This window comes from Stigmatopora nigra, chromosome 4, assembly GCF_051989575.1.
Source record: "Stigmatopora nigra isolate UIUO_SnigA chromosome 4, RoL_Snig_1.1, whole genome shotgun sequence".
NCBI lineage: Eukaryota > Metazoa > Chordata > Actinopteri > Syngnathiformes > Syngnathidae > Stigmatopora > Stigmatopora nigra.
The window spans coordinates 9,922,638-9,945,427 of record NC_135511.1 but is presented as its reverse complement, the minus strand read 5'-3'; the positions used below and the strand labels follow the sequence as shown (position 1 = coordinate 9,945,427).

General features: G+C 38.3%; 1 protein-coding gene across 5 annotated transcripts in view; it reads left to right on the top strand.

Moving 5' to 3' along the window:
• Positions 1-22,790, top strand: part of LOC144195687 (serine-rich coiled-coil domain-containing protein 1-like) — an 82,067-nt gene that overhangs the window by 44,064 nt on the left and 15,213 nt on the right. The window contains exons 11-12 of one of the 5 annotated variants that reach the window (XM_077715494.1): positions 5,981-6,029; positions 13,527-13,567. The exons of 3 other annotated variants lie outside the window; for them this stretch is intronic. In XM_077715494.1, the coding sequence (XP_077571620.1) occupies positions 5,981-6,029; positions 13,527-13,543 (66 nt within the window). In that variant the 3' untranslated portion in view covers positions 13,544-13,567. The remainder of the gene's footprint in view (positions 1-5,980; positions 6,030-13,526; positions 13,568-22,790) is intronic. One more of the 5 variants, XM_077715493.1, reaches the window with a different exon arrangement.

Sequence of the window (22,790 nt, the reverse complement as noted above, 5' to 3'; positions counted from 1 at the left end):
GATACTTTTTGTTCTGGGGAAATTACTAAAAATGTCACATATTTTGACAAATTCAAACATATTCACAATGGGGGAAGTTATGTCCTCTGTTCTTCTGGTAAGTAAAGATTATGAAATTCATAAATTATTCAGTTTATTTTGCAACTCTGCGGCAGAATTTTTAATTATTTTCATTAATGGACACTATTTGATTGAATACATTTCAGCACTGCCTGGAGAAAGACTTCCTGTCGTGGCGGTATTCAATCTTTGAGGCATAGACATTTTTTTTATGTGTTTCTAAGTGGCAGTTGAATTTTCTCAGCAGGTATAAGATAATCATTAGACTGTCAGAGGTTGAGACAATTATAAAGGCATCCTTTCATAATCTTTTAAGAAACCATTTTTTAGTGGCTTGATTTTTCTTACAAATGCAATTTTAAGCCCTTTGCAAAATCACACCAAATTAAGATGTCATCCATGCAATTAATTAAACCTTGTCAGCCTTCCATACATGGTTCCCAAAAATGTACTATTTGTATAAACTCAGATTTTATTTCTTAAAATCATTACCACACTTGACCATGAAGCATGTTTTTTTTAGTTTATTTTTTAAGGCCAAATTCTAGTGTATTTATGGAGGCTCGCATATGCTTAGCCCCTCCCCTCTTGAGTTGATAGACCCTTAATAAAACGAGCAGCTGGCTGCCTGCTAGCTAGGTCGGCAAGTAAGCGCAGGTGACTGTTCTCAGCAGTGGCTTGCAGCATTTGCGGCCTGATTTCAGACACCCCCACCCACATACACCTCATCCTCGTGAACATACTTGCAAGAGTGTGTAGGAAGATAATGCAGCAATGTAGGTTAGCTACCCCATTGCACTCTTGGCTTGAAGCAAAGTGTGTCTACAAATGGGGCAGCTATTTTTGCTACTTCAGCCTCTTCTTGCAGAGGTCAAGAATCCCACTACGATTTGCTCCACCTAGTTAATGGAGCTGACTGGTTGAGAGGTGGTTTATACCCTTTACCTGGCTGCCTATGACTAACATTTTATTAAAAAAGCCTCTACTCTTAATTGTATCGCCAACATTCATGCTTTAGGATTTGGGAAGAAGCCAGAGTACATCTACTTTCGAAATAATTAGTTGAGGCTGAGTAAACATTGTACACATGCACGTAAGCACACAATTTACTAACTTAAAATCATGTTACTTACTCTCAGAAAAACTCAACAAACAACTCTTTGATAATCGAGGGTCAAAGGCACACAAATGAGGAATTCACTGTTGGCCAGAGCTAATCATCCATGGTTCAGAGAATATTAAAAGGGGCTTTTGGTTGGAGAGTTACGCTCAGAAGCTGTAAAACTAGGACATCATCAACGACCAGTCAATGTGACTATCATCAGAATAGTTGAGACTTTATAATAACTAAAGTTGTGTACCCTATATTGTCCACTTAGAGTTGTACATCAGGATGCTGTTTCAGACAAGAGCACCCAAAGGTGACAAGCTGTAATATTGCTACAGAGCCAAGCACAAATTGAAAAGTATGACCATCCCTCCTCCCTTTTTTCAACTGTGCACTTTAAAAAAAGGCTAAAACGAAGTGAGCAAGAAAGAGAGGGAAATTGTGGCCTGAGAAAAAGCAAGTATTCTACGCCCTGCAGAGAATCTTATGAGCTTAGAGGTATGGAAGTGGTTTGAAAGTTTTTAGAGGGGATAGAATAGATTGGAATGGCTTTATTTCAGCAAGCTAATTTCATGGGCATTGTTATCAGAAGGCTTTTATGAGGGAATCAAAGGCTGATGGTTACTTCTCTCTTGTTGCCTTTCTCATTCATTCACGTTATTTTCTCTAAATTGCTACAGCCTTACTTTGGTACCAGTGCCTTGTTTCAAAGCCAACGAAACCCTTCCTGCCATCATTTGAAAGGATTATTTACATAATCCACTTAAGTCCTGACATCCCTCAGCTTTGTATAAATATTAAGGCTAATAAAGCATCGCCTTGTGTTTTTAAAAACTGTCCGTGTACCATTTTTGATAAATCACTCATTCAGGTCATCGTTATGATCACCACAATCTATGAACCAGAAGGTCCTCTATTCCAAATCATCGATCCACACAGAAAAGGCTCGTTGAAGTGAACCAGCCAATTTTCAGCCCTGGGATTTAATATATAAAGTCATTTTCTCTTTATTTGCCTATTAAGAGGAAACAATCCCGCATGGAATGGGGTGTGGTGAGAGAAAATCAGCTTCTCAATTTTGCACACTTTGAGGGGCTATCAGAAAACTCCTTTACTTTTTGAGTAAAAGCTGGAATTTTTTGCCATTGATCCATGCCATTGTTGTATAAAGTGTATACAAACATATGCTAACTGTATGCATTATAGATTAGTGTTAGAATCCCTTTTTAAAATGCCAGGTGGCCTTTTTCAGTCTCTGTTCCATGCTACTGTCCATTTTAAAGGGCACGAACACTGGATGGGAGGACAAGGTGGCCATTTTCCATCTACAGAAGTAGTCTCAGTAGCTGCTTTAGTACTGCTTGTATAAACTGGCCAGCTAAAATCAGTATTGCCAAGAATGTGAACTTTTCATGCCTTCACATTGGCGACAACATAGTGCAAACGAGTAGGGCATCTGCACGAAAACATGACTGTGACACACTTGTCTGCATGACAAAATTTTGAAATGGAAACGTGACAGCATTTCATTTGTACTCATATTGCTCTCTATTTTGTAAATAAATGGCTTAAATCTTGTGTTAGCACAGAATATGTAATATAGCCCTCCCAAAGGAGGTAAATCTGTATTATCACATGTGGTGACACGCATCATATCAACGTACGTGATCAGCACCCAGTGCCAATTTTAAGCAGCAGGAGAAGGGCCAGTCTGAGCTCTGATTGGAACTATGTAGGTCTCCTATTCCTGTAAACGGGAACATTTTGTGCTAACGTCCTCAGTGAGTAATGGTGTAGCAATAAGACAGACCCAGAAATGTGCAGTACTCTATATATAATTTTTGTACCTCCCCCTTTTTTTGATGTCGTGTCCCTTCATCCACCTTAAAGTTTTATAATCATGCTAATATCATCATTTTTAATTTGTCATCTTTTTCACATTTTGTCAATTTGCTCAAGCCTCGCTCTCCTGTCTTTCTCACTTTCCACTTTTGACTTCTGCATAATGTTTCAACTCACTTCATTGAACTTATTTCATCATCTACCTAGACTACTTTCCTGTCTTTGTGGATTCTTTTTCACCTCTTTACCATTCTCTTTCTCATCCAGCACTGCTTATCACTTTCTATCACAACTTCAGTTTGCTTAAACTAGTTCACATGTTCTTTCAAACTTCATCTATTGCCAATCATTTAGAAAACTTCATCTATTGCCAGCCATCTTAAGTCATTTTGATATATAACTCGGAAAATATACCTATCAAAAAGAAAAATGTTTCTTCACTTCTTTCACCAGTCTAGTTTCACCAAAGTAGCCGGGTGTATGACCTAAAAGAAAAAAAATAGCTTTTAATGAACAGAATGCATATTCAAAATGATGCTAATATTTATGCCTTTTTAGGGCTAGAATGAAAACCTTGCAGTTTCGTGCATGTCATGTTTTTATGCGCATATAAGCCATACCCTCGATTCAGTCATCATTTTTTGTCCGACAAAAGCGGCTTGTATGCGGGTAAATACGGTGAATTCCCTCAAAATGTGCTGGGTAAAATAATTATATTAGATCAACTCATCGTTGTGACTATTAAAATGAGGATACCAGAAATCACTACCTCCCCTCCCAATCATAAACAGCACACAAATTGCAAGATCTGCAATTAGATGACGCTAATAACTTTTCACAACCTTGCATTTTAATTGAAGTATTGTGATACTGCAGACTTGCCTAATAAAACCACTCACGTTTATATGGTGACATAAAAAGAACATGGCAGTTTACATGATGCCATGAAAGTCCTTTTATAATGGGACCTCCAATTAGACCCACATAAGAATTGCATGTTTGGGAGTAAGGTGTTTAATTGAGCTTTTATGTCACAGTGAAGTTTTACTGTTGAAGTTCACTTTCCATCTGCTCTTTGTAGAACTACCCCTCTGTGTCCAAGCACTTGAGAGGGGTAGTTACGACTGCAGGTGCATTTTTCTTCTCATTTTTTCCAACCAACAAATTTACGCCACATCTCGGCTTGCGCGTCACCAAAGTCCCTAGTCAACTTGTTAATTTCTCATGGCTGCCGACACGTAGTAAACCAAGTAACATCAATACTTTTCATTAATTCCCTTGGCGCCTGTCGGTCATTCTGGATTGGAGGTTGGGGAGGCCAGTAAAGATGAGTCATTCTGCCCTCAGCTTTTATCTCACATCTCTAATCTCCTTGACTTGGTTTCTAGGTTGACAACTTTCAGACTTTTTTAAAACTCACAACAGGTGATGGAACATTTGTTATTGACATTTGTTTTCTTGACTCCCTGTTGGTTTGTGTATAATAACATCTCCTGGTTCACTATTGAAGAAATCACCCATTCCGAACTTGTTCACAAGTATTTGCTAAAAAAACAAAACAAAAAAACTACTTTTCTAAACTGCGTTTTTGTAATAAAAGTTCTTTGTCAAGAAGGTACGTTCACCATCCATTTCAGTACATCTGAACAACTGCCCCCAGGTGCCATTCCTGTCATCAAAGAACAGGAAGCTGAGGCTACCATTCACACAGACTCACTACTATTTGGACAATTTAAGATTGGAAAAATGTTTCTTGGTCCAATGAGTCTTGATTTCTGCTGTGACATTTTGATGTTCTTGTCAAAATTTAGCATCAGCAAATGATCACACAGATACATCCTGCCCGAACCTTTAAGCTTTGCCCCAATAGTTTGTTCCAATTGAAAACGAATATTTATTTTCAATATAATAGTCTGCTGAGTATTGTAAAACTTTTTGCCTCAATCTGGAGATTGTTGCCCCGGTATTGCGCCAAAATAAATCACTTAAAAGACTTTGCTATATGTCCGCCTGCAATGTTGCTGTAAACTTTAAGTGTTTTCCTTTTGCCTCAATAACTTGCTACATTTTTTTTATATTCTCACTATAACCCTCACTGCATATTGTAAACCCTTTTGCCTCGATTTGGAGGATGTCACACTGGTATTGGTCCAAAATATAAATGATAAATGGAGAGTACTTAAGTAGCACATTTATCTACGCGTTTTTAGCATACTAAAAGTGCTTTACATTAGCAACCATTCACCTACACATTCATACACAAATGGTGCTTCTGTTTTGCAAGGGGCTGCCAACCCACTGGGGACAAATTAAAGTTCAGTGCCTTTCTTTTGGCAAAGTCTATCTAGAATAACCTTTTGCTACACTTTGTTGTAGTGGCCTGAGAGATAAGGACAAATACAAGAATCATTCCATGTTTCGTTCTTATTGTTTTCTTTTTAAACTTTTTATTCATTTATTTATTTACTACTTGTAACACTGTTGCTTACAAAAACAGCAGCATCAAGTGAGACATGCAAACGGTCTTTCAGTTCCATGCGCAGTAGGAAAGATGATCTTGCATTATGTGGGTCATTGCTTGTCCATGTTTCAATTTCAGGAATCGAACTCAACTCTCCACCAACTCATTACCTGTAGAATATTTAAACCCTGTATGTAATCCAGCTCTGTCCACTGTCCTCTAGCCAGTGGTCAAGATTTTACAATGTGGAAAAGTGAAAAGGTTGCTGTATATTGTTGTAGTTTGAAAAGATACTTCTGTGACTCACATAATGAGTAAATGTGTACCTTAATCAGTCTTCCACTGATGAATGAACACTGAGGTTCATTTGTGCTTGCTGTGTAATACTCTTAAGTGTTGCCTACTAACAACAATCCCTTTTGTCTCTGTGCCCACCTTCTTTCTCTCTCTCTCTCCTTCTCTTTTTCAACATTGGTTGCTTTTTGTGTCAACATAATTTCTGTTTCTAGGGCATCAAGGCGCATGGGAGCGCCACGTTGTCCTCAAGGAGACAACTGAGTGAGTGTCTATTCTGATATCACCCGAGTGGACGTGATTGTATTGTAGTGGCCCTGTGTAGTCGATGCGATCTATAAAAACAAAAGCAACACTGGGGGTCTTTGTACTGGGTCTTGCTGACTGCATAGTGCACATTGAGTAATTTTTTGCCTTCCTTTAATTTTTTAGATTTTTTTTAGATGAAACCTTTTAAACAGTTTCCTATTCAGCATCTGATAGTTAAGCATACCATGATTAAATTTGTGGTATCCTCATTTACAATTTTTCACCAATTAACACTGAAAAACTCTTTTAAAAGAGAGTATATTTTACATATGCTTTGGTTAGTCTGCTTTAACTGCTGACAAACAAAAGACATATTTGCATGTATGAATCAAGACTCAGTAAAAAAAGACCCTTCAAGTGAGGAATGCCACCTGTCTTGTTATGTCGGCGGGAATGCTGCCCAGTGCCCACCGTTCCTATAGTACCTTAACCCTGTGAGATTCTGACCGTGAAGTGATTGCATCCCTTCTGGTAGAAAGTGGAAGTCAATATGATAGCCATAATTTAATGGTTGTTCATTGTTTGGTTGGCCTGCGACTTTCACCCAGTTGTGACTAAGTAGTCCGAGAATAACCCTGAAAGGTGCATATTGTAGTACTATGTTTATTTGCCATATATTAATCAAACTACTTTACTAGCTATTGAAATCTGGACAGATTCACTGCAGTGTTGTAAGCTAAATGAACCATCAATGAGCTTAGTGTTACATGGAACCTTGTGTGCATGCTAGAAAACTTGAAAAAAAGTTCAAATAGTGGCCGTTGTAACCTTTAAAATGAATGATGGATTAAAAAACAAATAGAACAGTAATCTGAAATAAGATGAAAGTGATTGGATGTAAAAAGCTCTTTGTAATGGGTGCCAGATGTAAAAATCCACTGTCCAGAACATTTGCATCAAAGGATCTAACCCAGCCAGTGGCGAAAGAGAAATTCAATAGCAAATTCATTGCTATTTTTCAATAAACCTATTTGTTGTTCATATTTCCCTCTTGAGGAAATAAGCACTTCCCACTAGAATTCCTTCAATTTAGAATAGTCATTTATTGTTTACCACGACACAAATATACCGATCTTTCCTATTTGAGCTCAGAGTAATGGAAAAACAGCAAATGAACCATAACCCCATTCCACCTACGTACTTGTAGGATTGTAGAAACATTATGAAGCATTAGCCAAAATGGATTTTTCGAACTAAAAGGCTTTGTTAAAGAAGCTTATGAAAAAACATGGTAAAACTGACCATCTAGGGTTTTAAATTCTTTCAGAGCGAATAAGAAAGAAGTGCAAACCAAATGAGAGTTTTGTCAAAATTAATTTCATGTCAAGTGTGAGTTCCCATTTTAGTACAACCAGGAACCCCATCCGTCATCTTCCTCTGATCCCTTACCTCACTCAGGCTTTGCTTGACTACTCTGACCCGTCGACCTGTCAGAATTCCCACCCCTGCACCCTTCACTCTGATTACACTTCACACTTACAGGTGTGCACACACATACACAACCACACTTGCTCGCTCGTCACAAGGACACATTAAACGTTGACCATAAAGTCTAATCAACTTGTTTGTGATTGCTTGCTTTCGTGTGTATCACACCCGCATGTGTGCTTGTACAGTATGTGTGTCCCAATGAAGCCTATGAGAGCCATTAGAACATTACTTATTTTGTCACAATAGGAAAAGATACCTCAGCAATTTGAAAAGAAATATGTCTGATGTATTATTTTTAGTTTTCAGCACGAAATCCCTCTTTGTCACCTTTGTGTGCATGTGCGTCAGTGATTCTTCTTGCTCATTAAACTTTTCAAGGAATGATGCTAATGTTGTTGTTTGAAATTACGAGTCTGTTGTGGACCTGTTTCTGGGCTAATTGCGTTAACGAATTTAAGTCTCTTGTGTCCTAAACAAGATGGAACAAAGCCTTAAGTGACTATATTATACATCTTGACAGTTATTTTCTTCATTTATTTCAAATTACATGAAATATGTAGCATAATATCACACTTGCACACATGGAGTAGTGAAGGAGTTGGATCGAATTGTCAAATAGACGAGTTTTAGTATTATGCCAAAATGCAATGAGTACCTGTTAGTGTTGCAGCTTCTCAAAATGGTTTCCTGGAACAAAGCAACGTTGGTTCGGGGGAAAAAACTGAATGAATGATGTATTTGCAGACTGCAAAACATACCATTAAGACCGTTAAGCCATAAAACTCCATAAATTATGTGCATCTTTCCAGTTGTAAGATTGAAAGTGTTTGTATGTGTGTGTGAAATAGACTACCTAGTATTCTTGTATTCACACTATAATGCCAGCAGTTTGAAACAGGATTAAATAGTTCACTTCATGGGAATAGACTTCTTAGAATTGGACTACTTTCAAAGTCAACCTCCTGTTTTTATTTATTTATTTATTTTTAAATGAAGTAGCTCTCAGTCGCTACGTTTTGTATGTCGTTTCCTGAAGAATGTGTGTCTTTAGAGGTCTGGAATGACAGGAATGCTTTATCTGCATATTACGTACTCATGAACAGTTTTCTCCAACATCGTTAATGGGTGCGTAAGTACACGATGCTTTTGCAAGGCACTGTAATGGCCTTACAGCGGCCGCCAGTGCTACAATGGTGTTTGTGAACGGTAATGTGTAAATGCATTTGCGGTTTACACGTCTTGTAAATATTCTGACTACATTTGCCAAGCGGGGCACTTAGTAGTTAGTCTGTGTGTGGTGCATTTATATTGACTTAGTGTGGGTGTGTAATTGTGTAGAAATGGGTAGCAGGTGGAGAAGAAAGAGTGTGAGTTTACAATGAAATGTGCCCAGTGGCAGTCAGTAAGAGATGAAAGATTTTCATACCCAGGTGGAGCTCGCCTGCAATAAGAAGTGTGCATGTGTGTTTTGCATAATGTCATTTGTGCACTGCAGGGGTTGAATGAGGCAGCCAACCAATGGCTATTTTCAGTGCACTTGATTAAAAACAAGTAGCAAGTAGTTAAAAATAATTTCTTCAGCTCTGGTTGGTAGCTCACATTTTTTCAAGAGCTTAATGGACCTAACTGCCAATGTCCCAACATGCAATGTCATGAAAAAAACATGGGCAGACAGGAAATAGCCTAGGTCTTCTGATCAAACAGAACACATAACTTTGTATCAGATTGACAAAAGGACTACACCATCCCTGAGAAATCCTGAAGTGATGTAACCTCTGAACAGTGAAGAGCTTGCTTAGTCATTCTTAAGACTACTAGTGATCATCTCCAAGTATAATGTCTCAAACACTTGATTGCACAACTTTGGAGGGTACCATTATGAAATAGGAGAATTTAGCCCCTTCTTCTACAGGTGTTTTTTTCATCATCAGGGGTACCAAGCATCTCCAAACAAGCACACCATGCTGCAGTGACACACTAGCATGCAGGTTCCTCTGTGTATGTGTTGGTTGATTTGAGGTTATCTCTACCCTGGCTCGCTGCCAGACAACTTATCTGACTGTTATCCACAGCACTACTTGTGGAGTTTCCTAATTAAAGGCTGAGACACTCAAACAGACAAGCATACACACAGTGTCTCCATGTTCTACCGTGTTCCATTCAGACTAATGAGCCACTTTGCGTCTCTCAAGGGAAGTAGCCACACTTCTTGGCCCTCATGGCTTCTTGACAGAGGCCACCAGGATTTTCTACTCTCTGCCAGCCACCCATCTGCTCTACTTATCTTACAATGTTGCATTCAAGTCAGCAAGAGTTTTTGATTAAAGGTTTACTGAGACCATAGATATAATGTCAAAATAAATTGAGGCTGTCAATCATGTACTTGTTCTTGGAGGTTGACAAGTTTTGTGTGTGTGTGTGGGTAAGGAGCAGGTGCCGCTTTTTAGTCTTTTCTGCAGGATTTTTACATTGTTACACGAAAGGAAAGGGGACCTATTGATAAAGTTTAGTGATACTGTTTGTATAAAGACAGTTTTTTTATTCCTCAATTTATGGAAAAACATCAAGAAAACAGAAACGCATGCTTGAACCTTGTTTAGTGCAAAAAGGGTCTTTGAAAGAAGTAGAGAGAGAGAGAGAATGCATGGAAAGGGTTCAGGAGCCATGGTGACATGTGTGGTAAGGAAAAGAAGAAACGATGGAAGAAATTTGCTTTAGGGAAATGGAATAAGATGAGAGAGATGAGCTGTCAAAAAAGTGAAGAAGCCAAAAGATAGCGATCGGGGCCATAGAACGCATGGCACTTGGAAGAGCTGAGAATGAATGGAGAATATGTGTTGTGTACTTATCGAGATTCAGCATAGATGAGAAATCTTCCCACAGGCTTTTTGTTTTTGTTTTTTTTCTTTCATTCCCTCCTGATTTTTCTTTTTAATTCTTCATCTTTGGCTCTTTTTTCCATCCATATTTGTCCTCCTCCTGCCCTCTACAGCTGCAGTATCACAACCCAGTGGCATTTAGGAAAAGGCTTATCTGTTTTAATACTTGGCTAATAAAAAAGGGTATCTTTCTAGAAAGTTGAAGGATCTGATGTTAATGCAAGCAGTTTTGGAAGTCAATTCAGCAAGGTGGATGAAAAGTGACCTCAAGGAGTGCATACTATACATATTTACATATTTAAATCTCATCATACTTGTATAATGACAATAAAAGCATTCAATTCAATTTAAAAAAACCCAAGTTAATTTAAAGAAATGCAAGGTTGATACTTGTTTCTTAATTGTGCTTGGTTTCCTACAGAAATGTAATAGAACTGCAAAATATTAAATTGATAGTGTCACTTGCTTTCACACAAGTAAAAAAAATACGGTATGGCTTACTGTTGGCGTAGTCGTTCACCAACCTCAAGGTTGTGGGTTTGATTGTGGGGAATCTGGTGAACTTGTCTAAATATGGTTCATCAGGGTCATAAACGGCATGATACTGCATCACCAGTAAGTGAATGATAATGCGTAGAGAGTATTAAAGTACTTTGAATGCCATGAAGGTGGAAAGGTGCTATAGAAGTGTAAGTTCACTTGGCATTCAGGCATCATTTCCCCCACTAGGTGTTGATGTCGTATATACAGGGCATGGAAGTGATTTATAAAAGAAAAAAAAAACTGTTGAAAGACATTTTAGTTTGCCCTCTGATACCACCTACAAGGGCAAACAATCACTCCATGCCCCATTCTCCTTGGTGCCGTGTACAGAAAAGCAAGAATACTGGGGGTTTTGATATTAAATTTTTATTCCAGTCACGACTTCACCTCAAATTCAGTCGTTTGTAGAGAAGGACAACAACATAAATGCTAGTTTTACAGGTAGCATAGAAGGGACTTCTGGGTGTTAGTGGTGCAGTTGGTATCTTGAGTTGTCCTGGGACTGAAGGGTAAGTGGTTTGATTCCAGGCTAGTGCTGTGCACGTTCAAAATGCTTTTGGGGAAGGCACAGAACCCTAATTCATTCCCAGTGGTTTCGCAGGGCCTGGCATGGCACCAGTAGAATGTGTACGTGAAAGGGTGCTAATATAAACAACTTAGTACTAATCATTTACCATTTATTCCTCTGTCCTCTAAATAACTTTATCAAGGCCAGGGCCACGTTGAAAATAAAGGGAACAGGACGGGGGAGAACAAAGCAGAAGGGACTGTGGTGACTACTACTGCTGTGTGTCTCTTTTTTTCAAGCAAACCCCTACTAGCCCCAGGGAGGGTACAGAATAGAGCAGCACTGAGGCTGTCAGCAGAAGGTGTGTGTGGGAGTAACCGTAGGTGTGTGTCCATAGGTGTGTGTTTAAATTAGAGAAAAAGTTTGTTCTTGTCTGGTTGCCTTTCGATCTGTGCCCCCCTTCACTGCTATGTCCCCCTTAGGCAGGCCTGGCCAGACCGGCACAAGATGGGAAGGGGGGGCGGCAGGCACCTAACTGGGCACAGATGGCACCGACAGACAGACGGTGACGATAGCGACAAGAACACTTTAATATATAATTATCTGTACAATGACAGTGTACACCAGAGTCAGGTGTGGAGGGGGTGGTGGGGACTCTAGGGAGGTACGGGTATACAAGGGCGGGAGCTAAAAAGACAGAAGGTGAGCGGAGGCAAGTCAAGGACTGTGACCACATGCACACAGCTATTTTTAAAACTGTAGGTTTCTTGTGTGTTTTAGCTTCCTATCCACATGCAAAAAGCAACGTGTCTCCATTGACATCAATCAGATTGCAATTAGTATCATGATTATATACAGAACATACCCACTGCTATTTTGCATAATAATATTATATAAGCAACTACTACATACAGTAATGCAGATAACTAGCTTTTTGGTGAACTTTGAGGATAGAAAAATGCTTTGCAGTCTTTACAGGTGAATTTAGTTTCTAAGTATTTGTTCTCTAACAAGGAGTTGAATGGGAAATTCACTTGTCCTTGATGACAAAATTGCTTATCCACATAATGATACAGGGGATTTAGCTTTGCTACAAACCGCTGTTGTCTCTTTGCTCTGGGGGCAAGTTTGTCTGTGGCCACATCCAACAAATTGAGCCGCAAGGAAAAATATCTCCTCTGGTAATTACATAGCCTTTGTAGGAGTCTAATTCCAAATGACTTTCATCTCCACCTTTCTTTGGGTTTTGATATTTTGGAAGATGGAACATTTTCTGGTGAACCTTGACAATGGATAAAATGTATTGGAAATAGGGTCTCCTTTTATTTTATTTTTTAAATCGAATTGATAGCATGCCTCCTCGTGGTGTAGAGAGGTTCACCCGCCTGACTTTGATGCGGCCAGGCTCGATTCCCACTGGTGGCGGTATGATTGGAAGTGCAGATGGTCGTTTGTCTCCGTGTGCCCCACGACTAACTAGCCACCAGTCTAGGGTGTACTCCGCCTTTCGCTCGACGACAGCTGGGTTAGGCTCCAGCAATCCCCGCAACTGTTTCGAGGATGAGCGGTATGGAAGATGAATGAATGAAGTTATAACTCTTTGAGTTAGAGACTATTTTATACTAACAATCCCGATCATTAACGGCATTGTTGATGACTATCGCTTGTTTGTTTGCGTTTTTATGGATTGTCTGTGTGTGTGCTGGAATTTTAATCCGCTAATAAATCATTTTGTAGTCAACAAAGCATGTTTGAGGGAATTTTAACTCATTCAACTGGCACTGTGCTCGTTACTCACATTCACATCAACATCCTCATTCTTCATCATCCCTTTAAGATTTGTGTTCTTTGTTGAACAATATATTTTTAACGTCCTATAATCGAACCATTGATGATCTGACTAAAAAGCAATAAAGATCTGTGTATATCACTGTGTGTGTGCCCCATGTTAGACTTTGTCATCTTGGCTTCATCCTTTTAATTTTCTTGTCTTTGTGACTGCCTTTTTGCCCTCACATCATGTGCCATCTCACCACTGTGTTTTATGTTTCTTCCCAACCACACCATATTCCTACCTTTGTCTGGAGCCAGTAAGCAGCATGGTATGATGGAGGAAATAAGAAAATAAAAAGGTATGGTGTCTCAAATGGACCACACAACTTACTTTGTTTAGTATTTAAATTTTAGAAATGAAACCTTTAAGGTTGAATTCTTTTTGTTGTTGTTTTTTTTATTTCAATAAAACGACAGGCCTCAATATTGAGGCAATAGTCTCATCATTATAAATTAGAAAAAACTTGCTGGAACATTTAAAAAAATATATATTTTTATTGTTTTGTAATATCTGTTTTACAAAAATAAACAGAATAGCAACAGAAACTGCTTTTTGTTACATGGCTCGCTCAGAAATTTTGCAGTGTGGAGGAAAATATTTTCAAAGTCATCAATCTTTTTTTCCTGTTGGCCATACCTACAAACAGCGGTGGTCTTTTGTATTCCAAATGCAATCCTCCCTATTTGTTAAATTTCTAAACACACTAATTTGCACAAAGACAAGCAATTTTCTTTTGTGTTTTGAAGAGCTCACGTTCAACCTTGAAGGTTCCTCTGTAAATCACATATTGTTACATAGTGGTCCAATAATATTGTAATAAGTTAAATGTAGTGCAACAAGAGGACATACACTCTGCAATGACTAATCCACCCTCATAGGTAAGGAATGATGTCATCAGAGCAAAGCTTTATAAGTGCCGTTTGCTGTCTCTCCAATGGTTTCTCTCATTACTCATTCCAATCAAGAATGTCTGATTTACCGTCATTCTGGGAAACTTGATATAAGTCTGTCTATTCCATTATCCATCTTTCATTGTTTCTTCACCTCGACAACATGGCAATCAAGTTGGAGTCAGACCCGTTCAGAAAATAAGGTGCCAAAAGAAAGATGACGTTGATTGATTGTAGCTGCAGTTTCTTCATTTTAGTCACCTGAAAATCCATTCGAGCAGAGAAGTTGAGTCAAAGTATTCTTCGCATAATAGTTTGAGTCTTTGATTCAACCTTATGATTCAGCTGAGGGTACATACATCCCATTTTAAATTTGTTTTGAGAAACCAGAAATATCAAGAAAAAATGATTAATAAATGGAAGAATCTTTCCTAACAGATATGTCATCTGGCATCTTGTCATTTTCACTTGTGCTGACTTTGAAGATACTCAGCAAAACTCTGCTTCTTTTTTTTTTTGCCTCTACATAGCTGCCTTTTCTTAGTGAAAAATATTACTTGAATCCTGCATAGTCTTTCCTTGTGGCCATTAGTGCACATTTGCATTAAATGTACTCTAAACCAGGGTATGTTGTGGTAAATATGATTTACTGTGCCTTGCTCGGATAGAATTTGTATTACCTGTGGACCTCTAGCAATTTGTCAGTTACTGACCAACCTGGGTGTTAATTGCAGCACTTTTGCACTGGGTAAGCAAAGTCTAGGTTTGTAATCTATTTCACTGACATTACAGCCACCAGAGAGAGTGTGTTTTTTTTTTTTTTTTTTTTTGTGCTGAAAATGCAAAGCCATAGTGCTATGCCTGAATAGGGGTGCTTAAAGATGTCTCCAGCCAACCAAGGAGTGCCTTCTTGGAGCTTTAGTACAGGAATATTTTACTTTCTTTTGGTGCCGTCACTCTTATTTCCTCCAAAATGTGTCATTACCTGACAGGAATATCTATTTATTGTAGATACAGGTTATTTTTTTCTTTCTTTATGTTTACTATCATTATTATTATTAACCCTAACCCTAACCCCCTAATCCAAACCCAACATTATTATTATTATTTTACTTTTAGGGAGGTTTAATTTTGTACTTGACTGTGTGAAAGCAATATCAATAGGGAGCCCATCTTTGTGACAGCAGGACATTAGCTTAGCAGCAAGTCCATTACACTATGTTGCCAACACAGTTGGATGTCTTACCTCAGCTTAGTTTCCAATTTGTTGCAATCGTGATATCTAAATGTGCTCTTGTGTATACGTAACTGTATGATAAGCCGATTATACAGTTATCTGATTGTCATAGCGGTTTCTTTGGGGAAACCATAACTCGGATTATGATGAAAGGGAGATTGAAACCACAGCTCTAAGTTGTTCATTGGCATGAATGTGACTGAGGTTTTTTTTTTTAAATATATCCTGTTATTGACTGGTAACCAGTCCACAGTTAGGTGGAATAGGCTTGAGCTCATCTGGGAACATAACAAGGACAAACAGTAGCCGAACAGTTTGATGGAGGTAAAGGGACAATGATTAGTTCGGAGGAAAGAACAGACTTATTCTGCCATGTTAGAATCGGACTCTGCATTACTCGTGAATACGCATTTTTTTACTACAGATTTTAATGCTGTTTACAGAGCCTCTACTTATATTTAAATGTGAGTTTATAGTAAAAAAAAGGAAATTTCTTCCACTCACTGAATTGAACCACTGTGTTATTTAACTGTAAAATGATCTATTCGGCAATAGATAATTTTGTTGTTTTCCGACATTGGGAACTGTCTGATTTGGCTTTTAATTGGCCTGTCTAGATGCAAAAACAATGTCGGTCGGCTGATGTAATGAGGAACACACAAGATTGTTAGTGTAATTGCTTTGGATTCACTAGTGAAATTCAATAAAAGTCTTTTATTTGGAAGAATTGCAAAGCAACACAGAAGCCAGGTATATAAATTATGAATCGGCAGTGGAGGCATTGGGTTCTCTCCTTCAAAATAAGTGAATCAGGGGGGACATAAAAGCCACATAAATTAACTTGAAAGTTTTCTGCTTCTCTAAGGTTCCTCTCGCCAACTCCAGTCGCCGCAGTTTTCCGGTTCACTGGCTGATGGATTAGCTGTGTTCATGTGAAGATACATCAGTTTAATCAGTTCCAGAAATTAAAATTGGTGCAATGATTGATTTCTCTCTATTAGAGGTATAGACGGGACTTTGGGTTTTTGAGCAATGAGTCACATGAGTGGCTGGTGAAGGGTACATATGTTTGTGTTGTTTGTGCATTTTATGCCTGCAAAGGTGCTTCCATAGCGGGAAACACTGGAGAGAGATTTCTAGTTTATCTCACCAATGTTGGGCTTCTTAGTAATTCTGCAAAATAGCTCTTGCAGAAAGTTGGGCGATAATATTTGTTTTTTACACATAAGGTACCTGCAGAATATTGTATAACAATATAGTATACTTTATAGATATGACACTGCACCCCTAGATAAAATATAGTGATGTCTTGACATACGGGTTGAATCAGTTTGCCTCCTAACTCAAGGTATATACATCTCTAAATGAACCCCCCTCTCTTTAACAGGGGAAGAGGATGTGGCATCCTGTGTCTCATCTTATGATCCTTCGCTACACAAAATTAAGCAAAAAACAGATGGATTACCTAAAGCCTTGCTTTGGTAAATAATTATGCCTGTTTGGGAAATATTTTTTCCCCAGGACTTAAGAGGACTCATATCAGCATAATATCTTTTATCCACTCACTCTGGACAGTCTATCAACAAACAGCCGGCGGCCTGGTATCGATCTATTCCTTGGCCCAGTGGTTTGGTACACTAATTTAAAACACCTAAACATAGAATAAGCTTTCTCGGTCCTGTGCCATGTGCAGGACTTGATATTACAATAAAAAAACATACTAAAGTAAATGATAGAATTGTTTGTTGGGAGCCTGGCTTACTGTGGCTTATCTGTGTTATTTTCACATTTTAAAGCTTTTGGTTGACAATAAAAGCATTTGATTTAAAATAGACATGCATTTTACATGTTACATTCACCCAGTCATTGATCCAAATCTTTACTTTTAACAGACCAACTTCATTTTGAAACGGAATATTTCCTCCCGCAGCAAATTCTAATGTTTGTCAGAGAAAAGCTGATGATTTCATTGTTATTGAGGACAGAAAAAAAAACAGTAGCAAGATTTACAAGGAGGAGAAAAGTTATAAAAGGCACTGTTCTTTCAAAGCAGAAATGATTCTAATTTGCTCCATAAAATTCCCTTTGAGTAGAGACATCCTATACTTGCGTTGCAACGCATTTCAGAAAATTCACATTGACGTTCAAGTCTGGATCTTTATTCTAAGCATGTTTAAACAATAATCTTTCTCCCAAGGTGAGTTGCAGTTTATCTATATTTAACTTCTACATCAATATCAGTTATTATTTCAGCTCTTTCTCCTTTTTGCCCTCTACTGGCATGTCCTAAGACAACTTGCCAAGTGTTGTGGTTCGTCGTGCCACAAACAAACCATTCTTGTCAGAAGTAATCTCTCTCAGCTCTGCCCAGCTCATTTGTGTGCGATTTCCTGCTTATTTCTTCATTACTTTGCTAGACCTGGTCTTTATTAATGAAGGGACATCTGTTTCATTAAAGCAGGAAGATGCCTGCAAGGGAGATGGAGGGAAGGGGGGAGGGAGGTTGAAAGCAGAGGTAGAAATACACAGAGAGATGGAAAAACCTAAGATGTAATGCAATCTTATAGTGGGAATGTTTATTCATGTGGCAGTCACATTTGCTTCTACTTTTTTCCCCAAGTCAGTGTTTTCGACATTAGATCAATCTCAGGTCACATTTTTTTAAATTAACAATTCATGACTGACTCAAAGGGTCAACCATATGACACGGATCTTGTTCAGAGGTTTTGGTGGAGGCAAAGAATGTTTGGCTTTGGTCAGTGTGGTTCCTATGGTGACTCAGGGTTATGACAACATATTGAAATGATAGTTTTCGTAATACTGTGTTTACCAATAAGATATCAATAGATACAATCTGATGTGAAGGTGGACCCAAGGGGCCTTTGAAAGCTTAATCTAGTAGGAATGAGACATATTTTCCTACTACTGAACTAGAAATTTTAAAAGTGATCAAACTAAAAATTATGGACACTGAGAAGCTAAAAAACATTTATTTAATTTGACTTGACTTGCATGCCTCTCTGTTAGAGTACATTGAGTACTTGACCAACTTCAGTCTAAAGTCCTTTTTAAACATCTTTGCTAGCTTTTCACAAAACACCTAAAAAAACAGAGTGCCATGCATCACACTGGCCACACATGACATTGCTTACACTGACTGAGGAAAAGTGCAAGGACCACATTGACTTCATAATGACACCTCTACTTGTCATTTTGGCAATAAGCCACAATTTCAATGGGAGTCATAATTAATAGGCCTCAGGCTGTACATAGGACTAATGTTATGTTATTTGGATACTGTACATTAACATTTATCTCACAGGTTTGCGGTACATTAATTTTACTTTGTCTCGGTTCCTTTGAGACTTCATAGTGGGTGTCTTTGGCTGAGAGCAGGGTCTGTGTTAAGATGATTACAGTTCATGGTGCACTAATTGCATTGCTTCCATCTATAGTCTTTGCAGTTTTTTGATTCTGCGTAAATATGCTCATAATGTAAAGTTTGACCAGCAAGCTACGACACGATTCTATTTATTTTGAGCCTTAAATATTGTACATAAAAAAACAAATTGTATCCTCCCTGCATTGTACCATACTTACAGTGAATATTTTAAACTGCAGCTGTTATATTTTGAATATATATTGACACAGTAACCGTAGTGATAAATTAACAGCCCTTTGTTTGCGATAATACAAGGTACTGTGCTTCATTGAAACTCTCAAAAATGACCTTGTAAACTAAGGACCTCTTCTATACAGTTATCATCTTTGACATCTGTGGCTTGTAGCGTCCACTAACTATCCTGTCATCCTTACCCAGCATATGTATTGATGATACCGACACATCATAGCTTGAATTAAAAACAAAGGAATGGAAGAGTAGGTTTAAAAAATCCCACCATGGGCTAGAAGTCGAGGACCAAGGTCACACAGTGCCGTGTTAAGGATGACGAGGTCCTGCAAGGGGAGGAGGTGGGAGCAGGTTATAACTGACAGCTGTAATTGGGCTAATTAGAGAAACAAAACCATCAGCACCATGGGTAATGACCTGACCAGGCCAGCTGGGTTGATAGATAGAGTGAGAGCAAAGCAGGTAGGCAAATTAATTAGAGAAGAGGAGGGGTGTAGCTATGATGGATGGCTTAGATGCAGCGAAAGGGGGGTATGGGCGGAAGGTTTGTTTGATCTGCCAGTTGACACATACACTTGTGTGACCTGAATAAGATTTAGTGATCTCATGAAAGATGCTGCTTTATAATAGTTGACTTAATCACTTGGACTTTATGGTGTTCATTCAACCGTTTTGATGTAGGAAGATGGTAAATCATCATTTATTTACAAATGGCCTTTATCAGGTGTAACATTGGTTTTGTGGTTAGCAGATTAGCAGAATGTTTATGATCTTATGATGATTGTTTAGGTGCATTTTGCAATTGGCAAGTTTTTAAAAGTCATTAGAGATAAGTTGTTGGGTTCCAAACTTTTGAAATAATTTTTAGTTTTTATTGTCAATATATATTAAAAATATATTGTTGGTATTTTTTGTCTGCTGGTCTTAAGATGCACTTAATTACATCTGCTATATTTCAGTGTAGTAAATTATAGTACACAGCAGGTCCAAAGGGATAAGACTTTGTGCGCTTTTCTGTGTGCTTTCATGAATGTGCACATGCGTGCATGGGAGAGCGCATTGTTCTCCACTCCTTGAATATTTAATACTTCTAGTATATTCTCTTAAGTATTTCTGATGACTGTTCATGTTTATCACATCAATCAGTTTGTACCTGCTGGAACTGTCCTTAATTTGAGTTGAAGATGCGCCACACCAGATGACTAAATCATCTATTAACATATTTCAGGAGTTATTGTGATTCCCCCCCAAAATTAAAAACAGCTTCCAGGCATTTTATTTGCATGCCAGAAAAAGTGGTCAATTAAAACTTTTCAAACAGCAAGAATGAACAAGAATGAATATTTTTCTCCATATTCCTAATTTACATGAATTTGGCAAATTTCTGGATAATTTTATCCAGGGATGAAATATATCCACCTAATTATACTGCCACCCCAACAGAGATTTTGGATTTGACAGGTAAAGTTTGAGATCTGATAATTAGCAAGACGTTATATAAGAATATTGTGTGTCCAGCCAGGAGAATGTGTGGAAATTCAGTAAGGCGAGAAAGGTAGGAGAAGGAAACTGATTCATGTTAATGTAGATGGGAAAAGAAATTGAGTAGTGTGACACTATGTTTAATGTAATGAATGGTTATGCCCCTTAGGTAAGATGTGAGCTGGAAGAAAAAGTAGAATTGTGGAAGGAGTAGTAGTGGAAATTGTTTAGAACAACCCTGGTAGAAGGGGGACTCATGATTGGTGCATACTCTGAATAAAAAACTGAAGGATATAAATTAATGTAAAAATATGAAGAGTTGTTATGCAGCATATGATGATAGTATCTAAAAGCAATCCTTTTGGAGTTGAAGACGATTAAGATGACAAGAGTATGTTGTTCAACCTGAAACAGCTAGACTCATTTTAGTGCTTTTACCTTGTACACCATTAAAGGGCCAAAAGCACTGTTGACATTCATTTTATCCCTTTCATAGACCTTTGCCATACCCACTCGGAGCCATATAGAAATCACTGTCTTACCCAAAGAACCTTTGACAGAGGGTAGTAAGATTAGAGACAAGATAAGAAAGATCGAGGCAATAACCTCAGATGGCCAACTATATCAACTGCACCACTGGTGCCTATCAAGCGAGACAGGCTCTTGGTGAACCATCAGAACTTCCAGATTCCTAAACAACCCAAGTCCAGGTGAGAGCAAAAGTGTGCTTTGTTTTATAGTAGTGAAATAGTAGTGAAGGACACTAGTGGTGGCAGCCTGAAGTCCAAGTAAAGGGAGATGCTTCAAGATGACATAAATATAAAAATAAATTGCTTTTGATTAATTACTATATGCCTATTTGAAGGATATAGAAGTAGATCTTTACAGTTTGGTCACTCAGGTAGTTAATTTTCATCAAGATGTTTAGCAGTTTAGGGTCAACTGGGATTGAATGTGTCAACGCACATCAGTCGTGATAAATTGAGGAGTGAAAAAGGGAGAAAATGAGATGGAAGATCTTAAGTGGCAATTATGGTAGACCAGGAAGTAGCAATGAATACTAAAGGAAAAACTAATAAGGTATTCATGTGAATACAAAATGGAAACGCAACTGGTCCTGATGACATACTGTACTTGTGAAGGTATCTCCATACCGTCCCAAGTAGATAGAAGATGCCTGAGAAAAATAACCAAAGTGTAGGGCTGTCTATTTTTAAGAACAAGGATACACAAAGTAATGGAAAAAAAAACTACAGGAATCTAGACCCAGGAAGGCAAGTGAGTGTTTGTGAGCATCTGTATGGTTTATTGGCAGAAAGATTACCACAAATGCATGATTTCACTTCGGGATATTGATGGGACATTACAGGACAGGTCAAAGGAAACTATATTGTGTCTTTTCATCTCGAGAAAGATAGGGCTACTCAGCAAGGAACCGTGGTATAGGACATGGAATTTAAGGCGTCAAGGATCAGCTCTGAGTTACTTCCTTTTTTAAATAATGATGGATTGGCTGGCATGAGGTTAGACTGGAATGCCCATGGCGAATGGTGTACACTAATGACATTGCTATCTGCAGCAAACACAGCGAGAAAAAGGAGGAATGTGCTAGAATGGAGGGGAATAAAGATTAGCTGAAGAAGATTGGAAGTGGATGAAGCTGAGTCGTGACGCCTAATATAACAAGCCAAAAGAAAAAGAAGAGGTATGCCATATGTCAGGCTGTTAAATAAATCTACCCTATGTCACAAGGAGGCCTCTTGGGCAAAACTTTCTTAGCTCCAAATTCTAACGAAGCTTGCTTATTTGAGCAAGTAATCACCATCTTTTTGCGCCACACAATCACACAAATAACATAGAATACACATAGGAGTGCTCACTAACACATTAAGCATGTGCAAGCTGTTGAAAAGGCAATTAGTTTGAGCTCTTCTCAGAGATGACACCCTGGGAGTTGCATGCTTTAACAAAAAAATAAAAAGACAGAAATTATGGTCTTGATATGTTTCCAGTTGGAAATTAGTGCGTTGAATACAGTGGTAATACTTAGCACACCTCTCTCACAGTTCCGAGCATCGTGGATCCACTCCATAGTTTTCTCCTGTGGTTTCACTGGTACTCTCCAGGTATCCGAGGTATTTTCTGCTTTCCAAAACACACTTTAGGTTAATTGCGACTAAATTGTCCATAGATAGTAATGTGAGAATTAATAGTTGTTTTTTATTTACTACCTGCACCAACAGGTAGCCCAGGTTTGGTAAAGACAGCAGAAAATTGGCAG